The 17,824-nt window shown below is 39.9% G+C and overlaps 1 protein-coding gene across 1 annotated transcript in view; it reads right to left on the minus strand.

Moving 5' to 3' along the window:
• Window positions 1–17,465, minus strand: part of LOC136363092 (cytosolic phospholipase A2 epsilon-like) — a 32,766-nt gene extending 15,301 nt beyond the window's left edge. Inside the window, exons 1-6 of the mRNA XM_066322181.1 lie at window positions 17,439–17,465; window positions 16,967–17,002; window positions 10,856–10,928; window positions 7,075–7,211; window positions 6,281–6,412; window positions 5,641–5,681 (exon numbers count right to left, since the gene is read on the minus strand). Of these exons, the coding sequence (XP_066178278.1) occupies window positions 5,641–5,681; window positions 6,281–6,412; window positions 7,075–7,211; window positions 10,856–10,928; window positions 16,967–17,002; window positions 17,439–17,465 (446 nt within the window). The remainder of the gene's footprint in view (window positions 1–5,640; window positions 5,682–6,280; window positions 6,413–7,074; window positions 7,212–10,855; window positions 10,929–16,966; window positions 17,003–17,438) is intronic.
• Window positions 17,466–17,824: the final 359 nt, after the last annotated feature.

Raw genomic sequence — 17,824 nt, forward strand, 5'->3', positions numbered from 1 at the left:
AGAAAAATCAGGCAGTGTCTCATTAGGTATATCTTATAATTTACCATTTCATTAAATTACAGATGTAAACTCACATAATGTCTCAAGAACTCAGATTACTCTAAAGGGAATACACACATATGTAACTTTAAAAGGATTGAGAACTGACTCCTCAACCTGCTGCAGAGAGTATGAGCTGTTTATTCAGATCTTGCAAGCTAGAGATTACACATGTATTTTATCTCAGCTGAAACCAAACAACACAATTCCTTTAAAATTAAATTAATTACTTTGTTTTTATCTACCTAAAGTGAAAATTTACCACAACAATTAGATTTCAATATAAACACACATGATAGTATTCACTCAAAAATCGCAAAGCTCAGACAGTTTAAAGCTCCATTTCCAAGTCAACGTTTTCCTTTAAGAGAAAAATATGAACTGGCTAAATACACTGCAGAACATTCAGGAAAAACTTTCCATTCTAAGAAAATATCAACAGCAACACTCAAGCAAACACCTCTGGTCAAAAAACCCAAGTTATAAATTTAAACATCTTGTAAAAATTTTTTTAAATGTGTTTCTAAATACTTCGAAGAACATTGGTCAGTGGTAAAATATACTCCGTGTTTCCATCTCCAAACAGGCAAATGGGTGCAAGCACCACTCCAGTTTTGTTTCAGACACAAATTTTTGTACTTAATTACTATTTTGATGTCAAATAGTTGTAACATTACATGACATACAGTGTCACCATCCTCAAATACTTCATTGAACAATTAAGGAAAGCAAGAAACAGCATGGTAGGTATTAGAAGACCTCAGTCTGCATGGCCTGGCAAAATGAAAGTGCAAACACAGGAACAGATATCGATCATGGAGATATCTCTTCAGTAAAGTGTAGTATGATTTGAGTTGGTGGTTTCAGCAAAGTATAAAGCTAGGTTGAAAGTTAGAAGATCCAAGGCATGACCTTCAAACAGAGTGAGAGAACCTGCACTGTTGTACAGAACAGAGCAGAGCTTGGAAGGGCTCCTAGGAAGAACCAGGACACCGCAGTCATGGAGGACCAAGGGCTGAGATGTCTATTGGATTGTCACCTCTGCTGCCACCACTGTAAGGAAGCCCAGCTCCTCTCACTTGTTAATTACTCCCAACGCTGCTGTTTTAACTTTAATATCCCAAATTTCAAGGCTTCTGCTAGTCACAGCATAAGACAAATGTTTTAATTTTTTTACTTTTTAACCTGGTGGTCCATATCTTTGTTTTAAGAAGAGCAAGGGTACTCATCTTTCTCTGAATCTTAGGAAATCAGCTGTGACTAGAAACACAGCTGAGCTGGGTGCAGAAGAGCACAGGTTGGCAGATATCTTTGAATATTTTGCCTACCTTTGGAGCACTGAATAACTTCCACTAGTTGGGATTAGCTGGTAATTTCTCTGACAAGCAACCTGGTGTTAGATCTCATCACAGAGAGTAATGCTCCTGTTCTCTTCTCCATCACAGTTTGTGATTTGTGGGCTTTTTTTATTGCAGACCTCAGTTTCACTAGGAGACTTGGGAGCATATTATAGCCTGTAGCAGGGAAAGACCAAAACAGAGATTCTGGGAATCCTTCCTCACTAAAAGTCTGTTGAAGGAATGCCAAAGGCTGCAGTGGACTCTATGAGCCGAGGGATTATTTCCCAGCACTTGGTATACATCAAACTTCTGCCTTCTCCTTTTGGATTATGCCTGACTTATAATGAAATGAGAAATTTTGAGTAGGAATTTACAGTCACACAGATTCTTATATTGCAGTTCTCATTTAGAACAGGTTACTGTGCTCCAGTTCACCAGGGAATCTGGATTTTTTTAGTACCTATCTAAAATATTTTAATTCTTTTATGTCAGACCAGCTTTCCCTTTCTTTAGCAGTTTCCATAATAATGCAAGCTACTTGCCTGAGCTTTCTAACAACCCAAGAGAAGCATGGGGGATGGTTCTATTTCAGAATACTGAAAGCTGTATTCACCTTAAAGGTTCTTTCTTAACTTAAAACTTTTGCCTTCAGTGCTCCTCCACACAAATACATAATACAATACAAACAGCACATGTGGCCCCTAGTTGGTGGAGACTCAGTCTGAGGGTTTCTCAGCAGTGACCAAGCCGAACAGCTGGCAAGATCTGCTGGTTCCCCCTTCACATGACGAGGACTTCTAAAAATAACACAGTAGAACTACAGAAAGAAAAAACCAGACTTTTATTTTCTAAAAATACTGCTTTTGCCATATTTCAATAATTAATATTTAACTTTTATACAGCTTTTTGTACACCTATTTACATTTATTTGTGTTAATTTGGCTTTGTTTTAAACATAGGCTTTCACATTTGGAAGAAAAAGGAGAGGGGGCGGAGATGAAAGGTAGTGTGAGAGTGGTCCTTCATTCTTCTAAGAGTTGCTAGAGATGCACTTCCTCAGCTTGAGACATCTGAAAGATAAAAGAGGCCAAAAAGAAGATCAGCAGGTACAGCAAATACCCTGGGGCTCTTAGGCCTTTCCTTGGAAACTCAAACCACCTTGCAGATCAGCAGAAGCCTCTTTGTGGCTCCTCAGTGTCAGGTGTGGGCTTCAGTAGAAGTCGGAGGGGAGGGGGATGTTGAGCGAGCGCAGCCACCTGCTCCAGCGGGACCCCGTCCCTGTGGCCACACGGATGGGCTCGTTCTGGTGCTGGACCCTGCCAGTGGAGACACGGGAGAAAGCCCAGGTTACTGCTGATAATCACCAGACAACAACAGACAAAGCACTAAAGCACATGGACCAGCAACCTGTGTACAACGGCCTTACCTTTTCTGTCCCTGCTGCCCAAGTGCAGCAGCTCTCACGCCAGCTGGGCTCGTGTTATGGCCCAGAAAACACTGGGCAGGCATTTGCAATCCCTTGGCTTGGTTGCTGGTGAAAAGGCACTTGGAGGAAGGAGCATGCCTTCCTCTCTGTGTCGTTAGGATCAAACATCTGGCCCCCAGTGCCTGCCACTCTGCAGCAGAGAGGTGAGCATTTGCTGGTACTGCAGCAGTGGCATAAGGGTGAGGCAAAACTAGGGAGGGTATTCATCTTGCTGTTGTGGAAACCCACTACCAAAATGAAGCTTTTCTTCCATTTTAAATAAAATATAAGAGGAATGGATGCAGGAACGGATTTCATACAGCCCTCCAGTGTAATGTGAGGTAATTTTTATAATGTTCTTTTTGGTAAATGCAACACAAAATGCAACCTTTGCAGTGAGGTTATAGGCAAACAAAAACAGGAGTAGCAAAGCCACTATCATAGGTGTAACCCAGGAAACATTCTTGTCCTGGGGTTACACTTCATGTGTGGTATTATACATCTGAAATGCTGGAAAAAAAAGAACAAGCTAATATAATAAATCTTAGAGTTAGGATAATCTAGAATGAAGATGGGGAAGAAATTAAAAGCTGTGGATAAAGAGCATCAGGAAAAATTGCTGGTGGGAATAAGTATTAATTTCAGAAATAAACTGCCATATTACCCCCAAAAGTATGTTCCCATTGTTCCCATCACAATACAGGATTTCTAGAAACCATCCCACATGCTTAGCTGTACTCCTTGTTATCAGAGGGCTCTCTCCCTCTGAAAATTATCTCTAATCTCTGTCAACACTTCTCCCATCCAGCACTGACAAAAAATCTTGGCAAAACCTGCTGAGCTTGTTCAACAGAGAAGAGGTTGGTTTGGGTCACCTTTCTGGTGACCTATCTCAACTACTTCACTTCAGTTGTTCAGACCTTTCCAGGGCTCTCTAGTTTATCTATGCAATCCATTGTCTACAATTTTAGTGGACAAATCCTTTCATTAATTACTCCTGACACCACACATTCCAAAGTGAGGGAAAAAACCACCCTCTCAATATCCTACCAAGACCACAGTATTTAATCAATCCAGATGTGCTTAGACCTTTATTCCAGACTCAGATGATGGGCAGAACAGCAATGACCACCACACAAATGCAAGAAATGTGAATGAGGTATAGTAGGAGAAAAGTCTATCTGCCTTCTTTCAGGAAGCCCATTTTCTCAGTCCTACTGTGAGCTCACAGGGACATTCCCTTACTTATAATGCAGCACCTTCTTGCCTTTGCATGTGGAGTTCTTCATGCCACAACTATTACATTGGTCACTCAGGAACCACACTATGAACGAAAAATAGTAGATCAGATGCCTTCTTGCAGGAGCAACTGAGCCATGACTGTCATGCTTTTTGAAACCTCTCCCTTTAAGACTGCAAAGGATCCTTCCTGTTGGTACAGTTCCATCATCTTCCAACCAGTAGAATTCTCACTCAGGCAAAAATTCTTACTCACTTGCAAAAATTGTCCCATTTATGATTTTACTGAATACAACTCCAGGAAAAGGCAATTCGCTGCAAGGTCAGACAAAAGCGTTTGGCACAGAGCTGATAGCACACATGCTCCAAGACAAGTTCCAGCCTCCATTCCCATACAGAAATCCACTTGTGCACAACATCCAAGCAAGGCAACCTACTTGGACCCCCCCCGCCCCCCCAACTAAAGACAGGATTATCAAGAGTATGATTCTCTGCACCAACTTCGTAAGTCATCCTGTAACTTGCAAAAGAAGGAGAACCCTAGACAGGATATCTGTGATGCCTACTGGAGCTCCCCCATTGCCATTACTGATGTTGTGACACTCCTGAGATGTGACAGGCACTGTTTGTCTTGATGCTGCTGGGCCTTTTGCCAGTTCTGGTGCACAGTAAACAACAAACAATCCACCCTGATGAGTCTCCATGAGTTGTACGAAGATTCTGAGACTATTTCAGCTCTGATGGCTTTTTGTGTGTGTGAACACAGATCTTTCCTTCTGCATTCTTAACACCGAGCCACTGTCCTTTCACCAGCAAGTCCTTATTTCCCCTGCTGTCAGGAATTCAAAGCGTCCACCCACATATTATCCTGCTAGGCCTCCTGAGGTGCCCCAAATGCCTTGAGAAGGTTCCAACAACACCATCTAAGAGCAGTACCTCTAAGTACATCTTCTAAACAGCAAAACTCCACCAACAGCTTTCAAGCCTACCAAATGAAGCTACTGCTACCCCTCTAGCTTTCCTGGTTCCTCAGTCCTCAGACTCCCACACTGGCCTTTGGACCTTACTTTGTATTTGGTTCCTTTTTGCAGAATATTTGTTTCCTTTCTCCACCACAGCTCCCCATGTGTGATGAATTGAACAGATCAACCTACGGAAGTGTATTTTATCATCTTCTGGATTTGAAAAACCAGATTCCTCAAGAAGGGGGTAATTAAGGCATTTAGACTTGGCACACCTAAGGGTCAAAACTTCCTGGATATTGTCATTGTACTCATACTTCCTTGTGTATCTCATTGACCCAATGAGAAAAAAAGGGAACATGAAGAAGTTGCTGCCCAAGAGGCAGAATTCAAACAGGGAATAAATCACATTTCATATATTTGAAATCTAAAAGTATGTATTCTAAAATTCCATTTTACTAGAATTCAATGAAAACATCTAGCTACTGCTTTTAGAGACTGCAGGTTTAAGAAGCATCATGACATATGAATCAGCTTTTCAAACTATTTTTATACTGAACATAACATTTTATTAAGAATTTAGGACTCTACTCACGTGTTCTGCAATGTGAACTCCACCTCCAGCTCCTCACGTGCCTGAAGAGAGGAGATTAAAAAAAGAGAAAGACTGATTACTTATTTTTCTTCACATTTTCATCACACCAGTTACACATAATTTTTAAACATGCATTTAGAATAGAACTTAGGATAATTCCCGGAATATAAGAAAATCATAGTTTTGACTGAAGATATTGAATTTTTAGATATTGGAAAAGCAGTTGCTAAAATGAATTTTTTTAATCTAAATGCTTTATAAGCACATCTGCATGCTTAAGAATTGCTACTCTACTAAAACAGCTATTTGTTCAGATTTTAATTCCCAACACAAAAAGAATTAGCCTCTTTAATATCATTACAGTTAAAAGGAGTTGAAAACTCAGAGTTTACACCAAGAGCCAACAACCATCCCAGAAATATTCAGAATGAAGATAACTAGTTTCAGCTGGTTCCATCCTACATTTTTAGCACAGATATTTGCTCTAAACAAAAGCTAGCAAAAAGCACTCACTGAAGCCTTTCTTAGGATAGCAGCAAAACACAGTTTAAATAGATGTTTCCTATAAAGAAACACTGTGTAAAAGGATCTACTGATATGGAAGGGATTTACTTTTGTTCTCACGAATTCCATTGCTCACCTGTGGATTCAGCTGAAACTTCACACGGACAGTACGTCCTACAGTGAGCTTGTCTATGTCAAAGAGAACTGTGCAGAGCTCATCATCCCTGGTGACCGTGTCTTCATCACAGACCTTCAGCTCCAGCACGTTCTGCACAAAGAGGTTAAGAATATGATGGAGTTACTACTATATCTAAGAGCTCCATAAGGCAGGCAAATCTCAACACTAGGTTTTCTTTTTTTGCTCCTCCAGTTTTATGGGAAGGAGGAAAAAGAAAGGGAAAGAGAATTTGGTTTATTAGACATCACATAATTGATAACTCTTCATACAAAAACGAAGCAAGCTTTTTTTCATTTCCCCAGGCAGACAAGACAAACAGGTCCTGTAGAACATTAATGAACTTGTGATAAATAACTGCATTAAATGTTTTTACATTTATTTTATGGCTTTTGGCTCTAAGTGTATAAAACAGTCACAGGTACATAAAGATGGTTTAAAGGATTTTCACAATATCTAGAACTGAGTGACTACTCTTATTTTTATGTGATCATTTTCTTGGGTTTTGCTTGTCTATGTCTAGATTGGGGATAGGATAGTAAGGTTGAAGGGCCTTTAATTCCTTCTTACTACAGCATAATAAACGTTGAAGTAACAAATAAGTGGAATAGAACATCACAAAGGAGGATGTAAGCAACAGGATTTTTTTTTCCTGAGGAATCTTTAACATCTTCCATGTTTGGAACTAGCTATATACATGTTGGTTTATTGTAGTTCTGTGTAATCAAATGGTGAAAAGAATTGATGTTAGTTACCTTGACACGGCGGTCAATCTTGTAGCAGAAAGCTTCATTCCAAACGGGGTTTTTGCAGTTCCTGATGGTCCTGGTCCGAACCTTCTCCGCTGAGGCAGTAGGCAGCCACAGTGTCACATAGCAGTCTGAAAGGGTGACTATACAGGGAGAAAATGGGCACAGTTAAAATGTATCCAGAGAAAGAATTACTGCACAGTGACCATTTAACCCTGATAAGACAAAGATAGCACAGTTGGGCTTTCTCCCTAAAATATACAGGATTAGGAGTAAATAATACAATGAAGCTCTAACAGGAAACCAGACATCCTCACACATTCGCGATGCCCATTTTCACCTTTTCGCTCTAAGTCAGACATACTGTTTTTCAGTGTCATTTTATATTTGAAATTGCACTGTCCTCCACATACAGTACATGTTGCCTTTAGCTTTACCTTCATTTATCCAAATGGTTGAGATAGGCAACACACCTCACACCCTTCTGGGCTATAGAAAGACTTGTTTACTGTAATTTCTTCCCCAGATTTGGTACATTAGCTTAATGAAAGCCTTTATTAAAGTGCTGGCTTAACTAAGAACAGAATTTTTGATGAAGGGTGTTCTCCCATCAAAACTGAAAAACTTGATTTCTTTATCACAAATCAGAACTTGCCTATTCCTTATTCATAGATTTGACAAAGTTTTTAGAAATTGTGTGCTTCTCAGCAGTTCTTTCAGAAAACAAAATCTGTTTCATCACCGTAATTAAATTACTGTGTGTTCAATTCCTTCCTACTACTCTGTTTGCAGACTGGAGAGATGCTGCTGCCACTCATGTTTGGGGAAGGAAGCCAGGAGTCCCAATGAAGACATCAACTTCTCCTATATTCTGAGTCCTTAAGTTTGGAAGGAGAACTCCAGGGAGTGAGACTTAATAGAAGCATGTTACAGGCGCTGACGGCCTTTCTCTCACACCTGTAATGTGATCTCTCTATTTCACATTAGCAATGCTCAACCAGTCACTTGGTTCTTACAGCAACCTCATGAGTCAGAGGAGGCCAAATAATTCAGCTCATAGTCAATCCCTGCCTCACGCTCGAAACGTGTAACAGTGTCATTACATCGTATTAAGAACAATTACTTCATGTATTTCCTCTTTATCTTTCTGTAACAATAACAGATTTAGGTTTTCCTACAGGCCAAGCTGTGTCTTTGTTGTGAAGTTAACCATGCTATCACAATCAGCAAAATCGAGATTATGACTGTGGAAAGATAAGCATTTCCAGGAAGAGACCTAAGTCACACCTGCTCACAAGAGTCTGACTGAACAGATGTTCATCAGAGGCACAAATGTAAGCAGATGAAAATGCAAATGGTTAATGATGATTAAATGCTACAGTTTCCATTTTCAAAGAGGATGAGACACTGATTACTTCACAGTAGCAATATAAGTATTACGCAAATAAATACACTGAGAAAACTTGAATTTCTTGGAACTGTTCAAGACCATCAGGTTGATCAACCTGATCTAGTGGAGGTGTCCCTGTTCATGGCAGGGGAGTTGTTTTAAGGCCTCTTCCAACCCAAACCATTTTTATGATTCTATGCTTTGCCCAAGATCCCATAATACACTCAGTGTCAGGGTCCAAAATATAGTCTAGATTTTCAGGCCTCTACTCAAATCTATTAAAATTATCTTGTTCTGAAACATCAGTAGGGAGAAATACTTTTAAAGCATTTTAATTTTTCACTAGCAAATAGGAACATGAGAGTCAATGAACAAGAAGAAATGTTCACTTCCATAAATTAAGCACAAACACTTCAATAATGAGAAAACACATGGAAAAGAAATAAGTAGGCATAGGCAACACCATGATTTAACCAGTAAAATTGGAAAGCTAAAGTGGAGGAAATAAATGCTAACTTGGAATTGTAACAAGCATCATACTTTTACCATCAGAAACAGGTAAAAAGGAACATTTTCTCATTGTTGAAAATAATGAGGTTTCAAGGAAAACTAGCTGAAATATTTGCCTTACTGATGCCTCAGAAAAAGTCAACACTACCTGAAATAGCCTTCCCACTGCAAAGAAATGGACATGGTTTTCACAATAGTATCCATTTGTTCAGACAATACATTTTCTGTTAAGAAAATACCCTTGGTGAAAAGCTTACAAATCTCTCTTTCAGATACACTTTAAACAAGTGATTGGGATGTCCAATTTTGAATTTGGGGCTTCTCAAGGGGATTGAGACATGACATTCATCTTCTCTTGAGACCAGAACACCAAGTAAAAAAGCCATATGGTGTGGCAGACATACCAACAGGTTAAGCCAAAAAAGAACCTCATGATTCCCTGTGAAAAGGAGTAACTGGAAGCGAGTTTCCCTGAGAAGGTACAAGGAAATTAAACACAAGCAGGCAGTACAGACGTACAGGAATACAGAAATGCACACTCAATTGTGCATGTGGGTTTGTAGATGAAATTGCAGTGGTGGCCTTGTCAGATCACATATTTTGTTGGTGCAAAACACCATGTAGGCATTTTCAATTTTGGATTTTGATAAATAAAAAGCTGTGCATACAACTATAAGCTCATGGAAGCTCATGGAATGTGTGCTTCTCTGCATAAAAACAGAACTTTAAGAAACCCCTAACTTTACACCTTATAAGGTGTTCTCACTGTCCAATGAACCAAAGGAAAAAGAGAAATAGGCAGTAATACATGTAATGTAATACAGTAGGTATTGCATCCTGGAAGATGCTTAAATAACCCAGAATACCACATGTAAGTGCAGCAGAGATTTCTTCTCTGATAGTAATCAGTAATTCAAAACCACTGTTGTTCAGCACAACTTCCATGTGATCTAACCACATCCCTCCTGTCAGAAACCACCCAAACCAACTTCTGGTAAGTTTTCCCTCTACTCCTGACCCATCACACAAGTTAAAATCTCAAAATATAGATTACATTAACTAAAATTTTCTTACTAACTATTATGTGTTGCATGAAATTCTGAGCATACCAGAAGAAAATTGATTTTGAGCCATGTTCAGCAAGATTTTGGGAAACAGTGCGGACTTTTTCTGTTTGTTTTATATATTTTAGATTTATTCATGTGGTGAATTTTCTTATTCTCTTTCACTTTATTTCACCTTTTTTTTTTTAAGTCTCTATTCTAGATATCCTTTTTTCACTTTCCCTCACTATTCCTCATCTAAACTCCTGTCAACTGCTCAGACTATTGCTCTGTTAATTTTTTTCTGACTTTTAAATGGTTCCATTCTGTAGTTTAAACAAATTCCAAAACACACTGGATTTTATCATCGCTTCTTGCATATGGAAAAATTCTGCAGAAGTAATAGAATGTTTTTGCTTGTAAATCTGTTATTTTCACAGGCTTTCCTTCTACTGCTGACTTTACATCTGCATTTCCAGTTCTCTCCTTTCTTCCATTCAGAAATTCTGTTGGAAATACTCAAGTTTCTTACTTAAAAATACAAGGATTTTCATTGTTTACAGAGCAGATCTCATATCAGCAGGTAAGTCAGAAGGGTAGGAAATATATTTCATACAGTAAGAGATGAAAAAAAGACATACAATGCATCACCTTCCCTGAGTCAGTCCCTTTAAATTTAAAAGGAGAAAGCAGTGCTTCAATATTAAAATAAAAATAATTCTTGTAAACTTAGAGCAATACATTCTTTTATTCCTACCCAATTTGAGAACAATAACAAGAATATTGTCCAAATATTTTGCTTAAAAAGTTATAAGAACCATCCAACAATAGTAGAAGTACTCACACAAGTCTGCCTTCCGGGCATTCCTTACTCTTAGTATTTTTACAGTGAGCAAGTTGAAAGGAGATACTGGTGCCTGCACAAAAGTTCAGAAAAGGAAAAAAAGGAAAAAAAAAGATTATGTTATTATTCTAGTCTGTAGTCACAGACTACTGTAACCCTGAAGTTCTAAGGACATAGGTAGAACAAGGTTTTCAAGGTTGAGCATTAAAATTCATCAAATCAAGTAGAGCAGTCAAAAGTCTGTACAAATTTTTGGCACAGCACTCTCTTTAGGCCTGAAATAGAAGCAATATATTTCAAAATCATTTAACTATAGGTGCCAAGAGTTTGATTTGATAAAGATCACGTCTTCCTATCATTGCTCCCTTATTATCACAATAAACACCCCTAGAGCACACGTGTGGGTGTCCTCACCTCTTACACACCACTGCCTGCAGTAGAACAGATTGTCTTTGGGACACCAAATACTGTCACAGCAGCTGTGAAAGTAGAGCTGCCCACCATGCACCAGCACAAGCTCCCACACCAGCACAAACTTCTGCCCATAGCCAAAAACAGCAAACCCGCTGACAGTGATGAGATATTTCTCTTGAAGACTGGTGGACCTCTGATCTTCAGCTCTCATCCCCAGGAGAAAGCTACAAAAATCATTTCTTGATGATAGGAATTAATTCACAACTGCACTAGATATCAGAAACCTTGAGCTCGGAGATATTAAATCTATAATAACTCATAACCTCCATGGCTCATACTAATGAATCTTCATATTCCTCAGGCTATAAATTAACCCCCTCCCCATTTCATCTTTGAGATAACTGCTTAACTTCTTGCTCTCTCACACATACTATCTCTCCTCTTTCACATATATCATCTCTCATTTTAAAACAAATGTATATACAGATACCATTTCTCTCAACACTTGCCCAAACTGATATTTAACTTTCCATTTACTGATTCTTTTTTAGAACAGAAACAGGTTTTATTGTGCCCAAAAATTCACCTAATATTTCTGTCTCTACCAGTTGGTAAGAACAAGATCCTAATAGAGACTGGGATGTAGGGATGCTGGAGAGCAGTGCCATGGAAGGGGACCTGGGGGCCCTGGTCTGTGGCAAGTTGAACATGAGCCAGCAGTGCCCTGTCAGGTGGGAGGGCCAACCATGTCCAGAGATGCATCAGGGACAGCTTGGCCAGCTGGGCGAGGGAGGGGACTGTCCTGCTCTGCTCTGCATGGGGGCAGCCTCACCTCGAGTGCTGGGGGCAGTTTTAGTTTTATGCACATATTGTGGCAAATTTAGCCACAAAATAAGGAAGACATGAAACTATCGGAGAGAGTCCAAAGGAGGGCAAAAAAGATGGTGAAGGATCTTGAGGAGAAGCCGTATGAGGAGTGGCTGAGGTCACTTGATCTGCTCAGCCTGGAAGAGACTGAGGGGAGACTTCATTGCAGCCTGCAACTTCCTCACAAGAGGAGAAGGAGGAGGAAGCACTGATCTCTCTGGTAACCAGTGACAGAACCCAAGGGAATGGAATGAAGTTGGGTCAGGGGAGATTTAGGCTGAATATTAAGAAAAAGTTCCTCCTCCAGAGGTTGTTTGGCACCGGAATAGGATCCCAGGGAAGGGGTCACGTCATCAAGCCTAGAAGAGTTTAAGAAGCACTTGGACAGTGTTCTCAAGCACATGGTGTGATTCTTGGGGATGGATGCAGGAGCAGGAGCTGGACTCGATGGTCCTTGTGGGTCCCTTCATATTCAGAATATTCTGTGATTTTACATCTACTCATAAGCCTTCTCTCTCTTATTTTCATGGATATACTATAAACTCACAAAGTTAATACAGAGTCCTCAGACAAACACATGGGCTTTATTGTTTAATGCAGGTATTAATGTATTAATCATAAAGTAGGAAATGCAAAAATTATACACTGATATTAACTAATAAAATATACCTTACTATTCATTCTTTCATACACACTATACGTTTTGCCAAATCAAGTCTTTTCAACAGTATCACAGGACTTATCCTGAAGCGCTTCACAATGCTCTGCCACAGTGTCAAGCCAGTGGAACCATAACATGACACTGGACAATAAGCCAATGTAATGAAGGAGGTCCCTGTCCTCCCCAATGGAAACCTGACCACCTCTGAAAAGTCAGCCAAGAACATGAACCTCCTCCAAGAAATAACCTGAGTAATCCCTAGAGTATTGTCTCACACTTCCCTTTGAGTTGGCAAGGGGCCTGAAGGTGCAGAGCTGAGGGGCAGTGGGAGAGCAGCAGGAGGGTCAGAGCAGTCACTGGTATGGGCATATTTGCTCTACATTATCTGACTTCTCCTGTCTCTCACACAGGGCAGTTTTAGCGAGCACAGTTTGCAAGCCCTGAAATTATCAGGTGTGGGACATTTCAGTTGCTGTAAAGACTATATCACACCTCTGTCTGCTCCATTGTTCCAAACACATCCACAAAGGATAACTTGGACAGATACACCTTGAAAGAAAAAAGTTCTTTGGGGGGGGGGAAAAACAAGCAAACAAACAAGGATTACAATCTCCAGTCAAAAGCAACCAAAATATATCAGGTCCAGACTATACAGGTGAAGAGCTGCAATTACTTTTCTATATAAATTAAATAAGAATGGGTAAAAGAGATAAGCCCTCCTAGACATAGGGACCAGCAACCAAGGCTGTCTACTGCTGACAAATCTACTGACATGTTTTTTAGGTTTATGTTTGGTCCAAGAAATTTTCCCATCTAAGAAATTGTGGTTTTGACCTCAGAAATGTTATTTCAGCAGATGTGGAGTATCTCTCTTATCCAGAAAGAAGGAGGCTTGCATCCCTTGATTACAGAAGTTGGACTTGGGCAGAAGTTCCCCATTCCATGGAAATGCTATTAATTACTGGGCTTAACACCCTTTTAAAGGAATAATCTTGGCTCAGCTCTTGGAAAACAAGCATTGAGACCTTTACTCTGTGAATCTCAAGTGGATAGTGATATCTTCCTGCAGCCAAGTGCCACATGGAGACAGGAACTATGAAAGTTGTTCCCAGCTGCCTGTGTTACCCGGATGTACCATTTATGCAATTCCCTGCTCAGCTTTTACAATTCCATTCTGGTGTATCTTACTCTCCAAACTTACAGAATCAAACCTCAGTGCTTCACTCCAGGTTGTGGAGTCCATTCCAATACTAGAGTCTTGGAAGCCCAACCTTACAGCTCCTAACTTTTAGGTGCCTGAATGCTTTACCAAGTCTAGCTGTCAGTGGCTTACTCAAAGTCACACAGAAAAACTTGTCCTAAACTGGATAATCTCCTAGCAATTGGCAAGGGCTTCCACATCCTTGCCTTTAATGTGATGATGTCCATATCACAGGCTGAGTAATTTCTGAGGCCAGAAGCCTTCCAGGCCAGTTATTACACACATTTCAACTTTCAGCTTCTATATTTATTTCATCTGAGACATGAATCTTACCTCATAAACCGGAAACACAAGCCAGGCATTTTAATGATCACTTTTGAAATGACTTAAATATATGAGGCTGCAAATGCAAGACTTGGTCATGCTGTCCTACGTCAGATAAAAATTCAATTAAGTCCTGTGGCACACTTGTGCAATCCTCACATATCTAGTCCAAGGGATGTCAGTAGGGGTGTTCACATACATGAGTGCTCATCCATATGAATGAATTATATAACTGGTCTCTAAAATTGCTCTATTTTAGTAAAGTTCCAAGACAAAGTTCTTAAAAGACTTTCACAGAATTTTTTTCTTGAGGAGACAAACATGAAACTCATTCCCAAGTTACATCAAGAGAAAAGGCAGTTATCGAAGTGTGTAGATATTTGGGGGAGAGCACTCTTCCCTTGACTTTCTCATCAAAAAGAAATAGAAATCTCCTCACTACTTTAAAAACTGAAAAACGGGAAAGAAATCACCCTGCCAGAAAGAGTAGCAGGGCTTTAAAACCTAGATCACTGCCTTGCTCCTGACCTGGGTCACGTATGTGGTACATTTTAACTTCAAAGAATTTTGAAGCCTCAAAGGCAGGCAGGATTTCATCACAGTACTATGTCCACCACCTCAGGCAAAGTCAAATGCATAAGAGACACTTCTCTTTGTACTGCTATTTTGTATTGATTTCGCTCATTTTAAAATAGCCCATAGCTGGGTCTTAACAAGTCAATGGAAGTCCCCAAGTTGTTTTCAGAATAAAAACAAATGGAGCAGCACTGACTCAATGGCTGCTTCTTGTCAAGAACTATGCAAAACTGCTGTGGCTTCAGACTGCATTTTTCATTTGGGTTTTTTCTTTACCTCTTCCTGTTTGCAGTTCCACAGCTGGATGTGTGTTAGAATGAACTTAAATCTTGTAAGAGAAACCAGGTCAAGTATCCCAGTTAAACATGTTTTTTTTTTTTCCTCAAGACTACACCAGTCTTTATCAGTAATTTATATGATCTAGAAAGTGTTACTCCACTGTCAGCATGAGGGCACTACCAAATTTTTCTCACCAGCTATTTTACATGTTCTTTATTATTTATATAGCCACTCAAATTGAAATCCCACACATCCTATCTGTTGCCCTGAAACTCATTCTGACAATGAAAACTCATTTCCTTAACTAATCCACTGAGTTACAAAAAGCAACTCAGATACACTAGGCTTATGTACTTATCATAAATACCAATTTTCATGGGGAAAAAAAAAGGAGGGGAGGGGAAGGAAAAAAGTTCAGGTCTTTCCTAAATTTTACTCCTGTGAATCTGGGAGATTCCAGGCAGAAATAAGGGACTCTGGGTCCTGCTCTAAATTGTAGGTACTGTATTCAGGTCAGTTCTGCCACCCTAAATACCTTGAAGATAAAAGTAACAATCTAAAGCCCTGCAATTGTACAGGTCTCACACCTAGGGACCTACTAACAATGTAAAAAGCACTACTGCTAAAAAAACAGATCGATCCTCTAAACACAGGCTAGAACTCAAAATAAGAATTTTCATGATTCTAGTATACCTCTTAGGGTTGCAAGACAGTACACAGAGACCTAAACATCATTTTAGAAGCTAGTTTCTGAAGAAATTCTACAAAGTCTTTACCACAGTATTTCACTTTGAACAGGGAAAATAAGTGACTCTCAGGCACAAACAGGCATCAGACACTACCAATAACAGCAAACCTTCACAAGGCAAACAGAATTTACCACCAAAAGATTCTCTGTATCACTCTGATTTCCCTATGTGGATGCAAAGCTGGGAAACTCCCACATCACTGAACAAGGGGCAAAAGCCCATCTTGCAGACAGACCCCCAGAAAGCTGCAACTGATACTGAGAGCCCCAAACCCACTGCAAGTGTCAGAAGACAGCCTCATCCTGCTGCTAATGCCATTGTTCCCATTCACTGGCTCAGAGGAGCTTATCTGATATATTTTCCTTTATGCTAATACCTCTTAATATAAATGTCTGCTAATTGCCCAGCCATTTTTAATTTGCCTGTGCAAAGAATTCACCCTCAATTCAGCCTTCACAAAACACCTTTTGCTCTTTTTTCACCTTCAGAGAAGTTTGGGGACTACTCCTACTCGGCTGATAAGATCATCAGGAGACTGAACATGCCCCATTTATTCCACTGTTTTACCTGTTATCGCTGTGCTACACAGAGAATTGCAAGCTCTAGGACAGATCATGACACAGCAAAGAAAGGCTACAAGGAATACCAGAGCACTAGGAGTGACTGAAAGACCCATATAAAAGTTCTTCTTATAAAGGAATAAACTATAAGAAATTTGGAATATTTCAGACAAAGAAATCAAAACACAAAAGGAGAAAGTAATTAAAAAATTATATAGTTGAAGTACAAACCAGACCAGATAAAATGCAACACCAACATCATAAGCATCAGACACCAACAGTGGCCAGACTATTTAGAATTTATGGAAAGCCATGGCAATATTCCATCTACAGAGCAGAAGCTGCAGCTCAGCTTTTCAAAACTCAGTAAACTTCGCAACACAGTTTTCCCCCGAGCCATTGAATTCCTAAAATTTTTTCTGGTGATCTACAGTCAGCACTGGACAGTATTTAATGAAGGGCCAGCTAATTGCTACCTACCGTTCTCACCGCTGGTGCTGAGGTGCTCGTAAAAGTCTAGGAAAAACAACACAAGGCAAAGTTAAGAAAACTAAACTACATGTTAAGTGCTTACTTTTGGCTGGCATGTCAAAACATCTCACATTCAAGGACACATTTAGAGCTATGCTCTTTAACCACATCATTAGGTGCTTTACCGACCACCATCACAACTCTCTACCAGCTTCTTATTTCCCTTTTTGTCTGCAGGGAAGCACAATAAGCAGCGTTGTTAGCCCTAAAATGTAGCTTGAAAACACAGGTGTTGCCATGAGGTTCTGCAAAAGCCTAGACTAGGAAAGTCATCCTTGCAACAAGATCTGAGGAACAGCAAACTCAATTTCCCTGGATTGCCCATACAACACAAACCACTCGTTCTCCTCTGTGATCAGCTTCACTGGAATACCAGACGATTTTACCCACTCAACACTTGCTATCACCTTCTTTTGCTTACCTCACTTGTACTTAAATTTGATCCCATTGCAGCCCCTGTTGCATGTAAGTCCAGTGTGAAAAGTTCCCAAGTTGTACGGCTGGCAGGAACTCCTCATGCAGGTTAGGGGTGGAGGAATAGGGATTTTATGACGAGGCTCTCCTGCCCCACCCCCTGATTATTCCCAGTCATTAGGCAGTCACCTCACTGCTTCCTGCAGCCTATTAGAGCACCTCAACTGAGTCAGCAGAATGAAGAGCGATTCCTTTTCTACCCACTGTGATGTTTGGGGAGGATGCTGATGCCCCTTTCTGCCCAGGTATTACTCTCTTGTAATACTACTGGTAATGAAAAGTTTTGTATTTCTGCAAAACTTAGCAACAGCTTAAGCTTCAAGCAAAGTGCTG

The sequence above is a fragment of the Sylvia atricapilla genome, chromosome 6, assembly GCF_009819655.1.
Source record: "Sylvia atricapilla isolate bSylAtr1 chromosome 6, bSylAtr1.pri, whole genome shotgun sequence".
NCBI classification, from domain to species: domain Eukaryota; kingdom Metazoa; phylum Chordata; class Aves; order Passeriformes; family Sylviidae; genus Sylvia; species Sylvia atricapilla.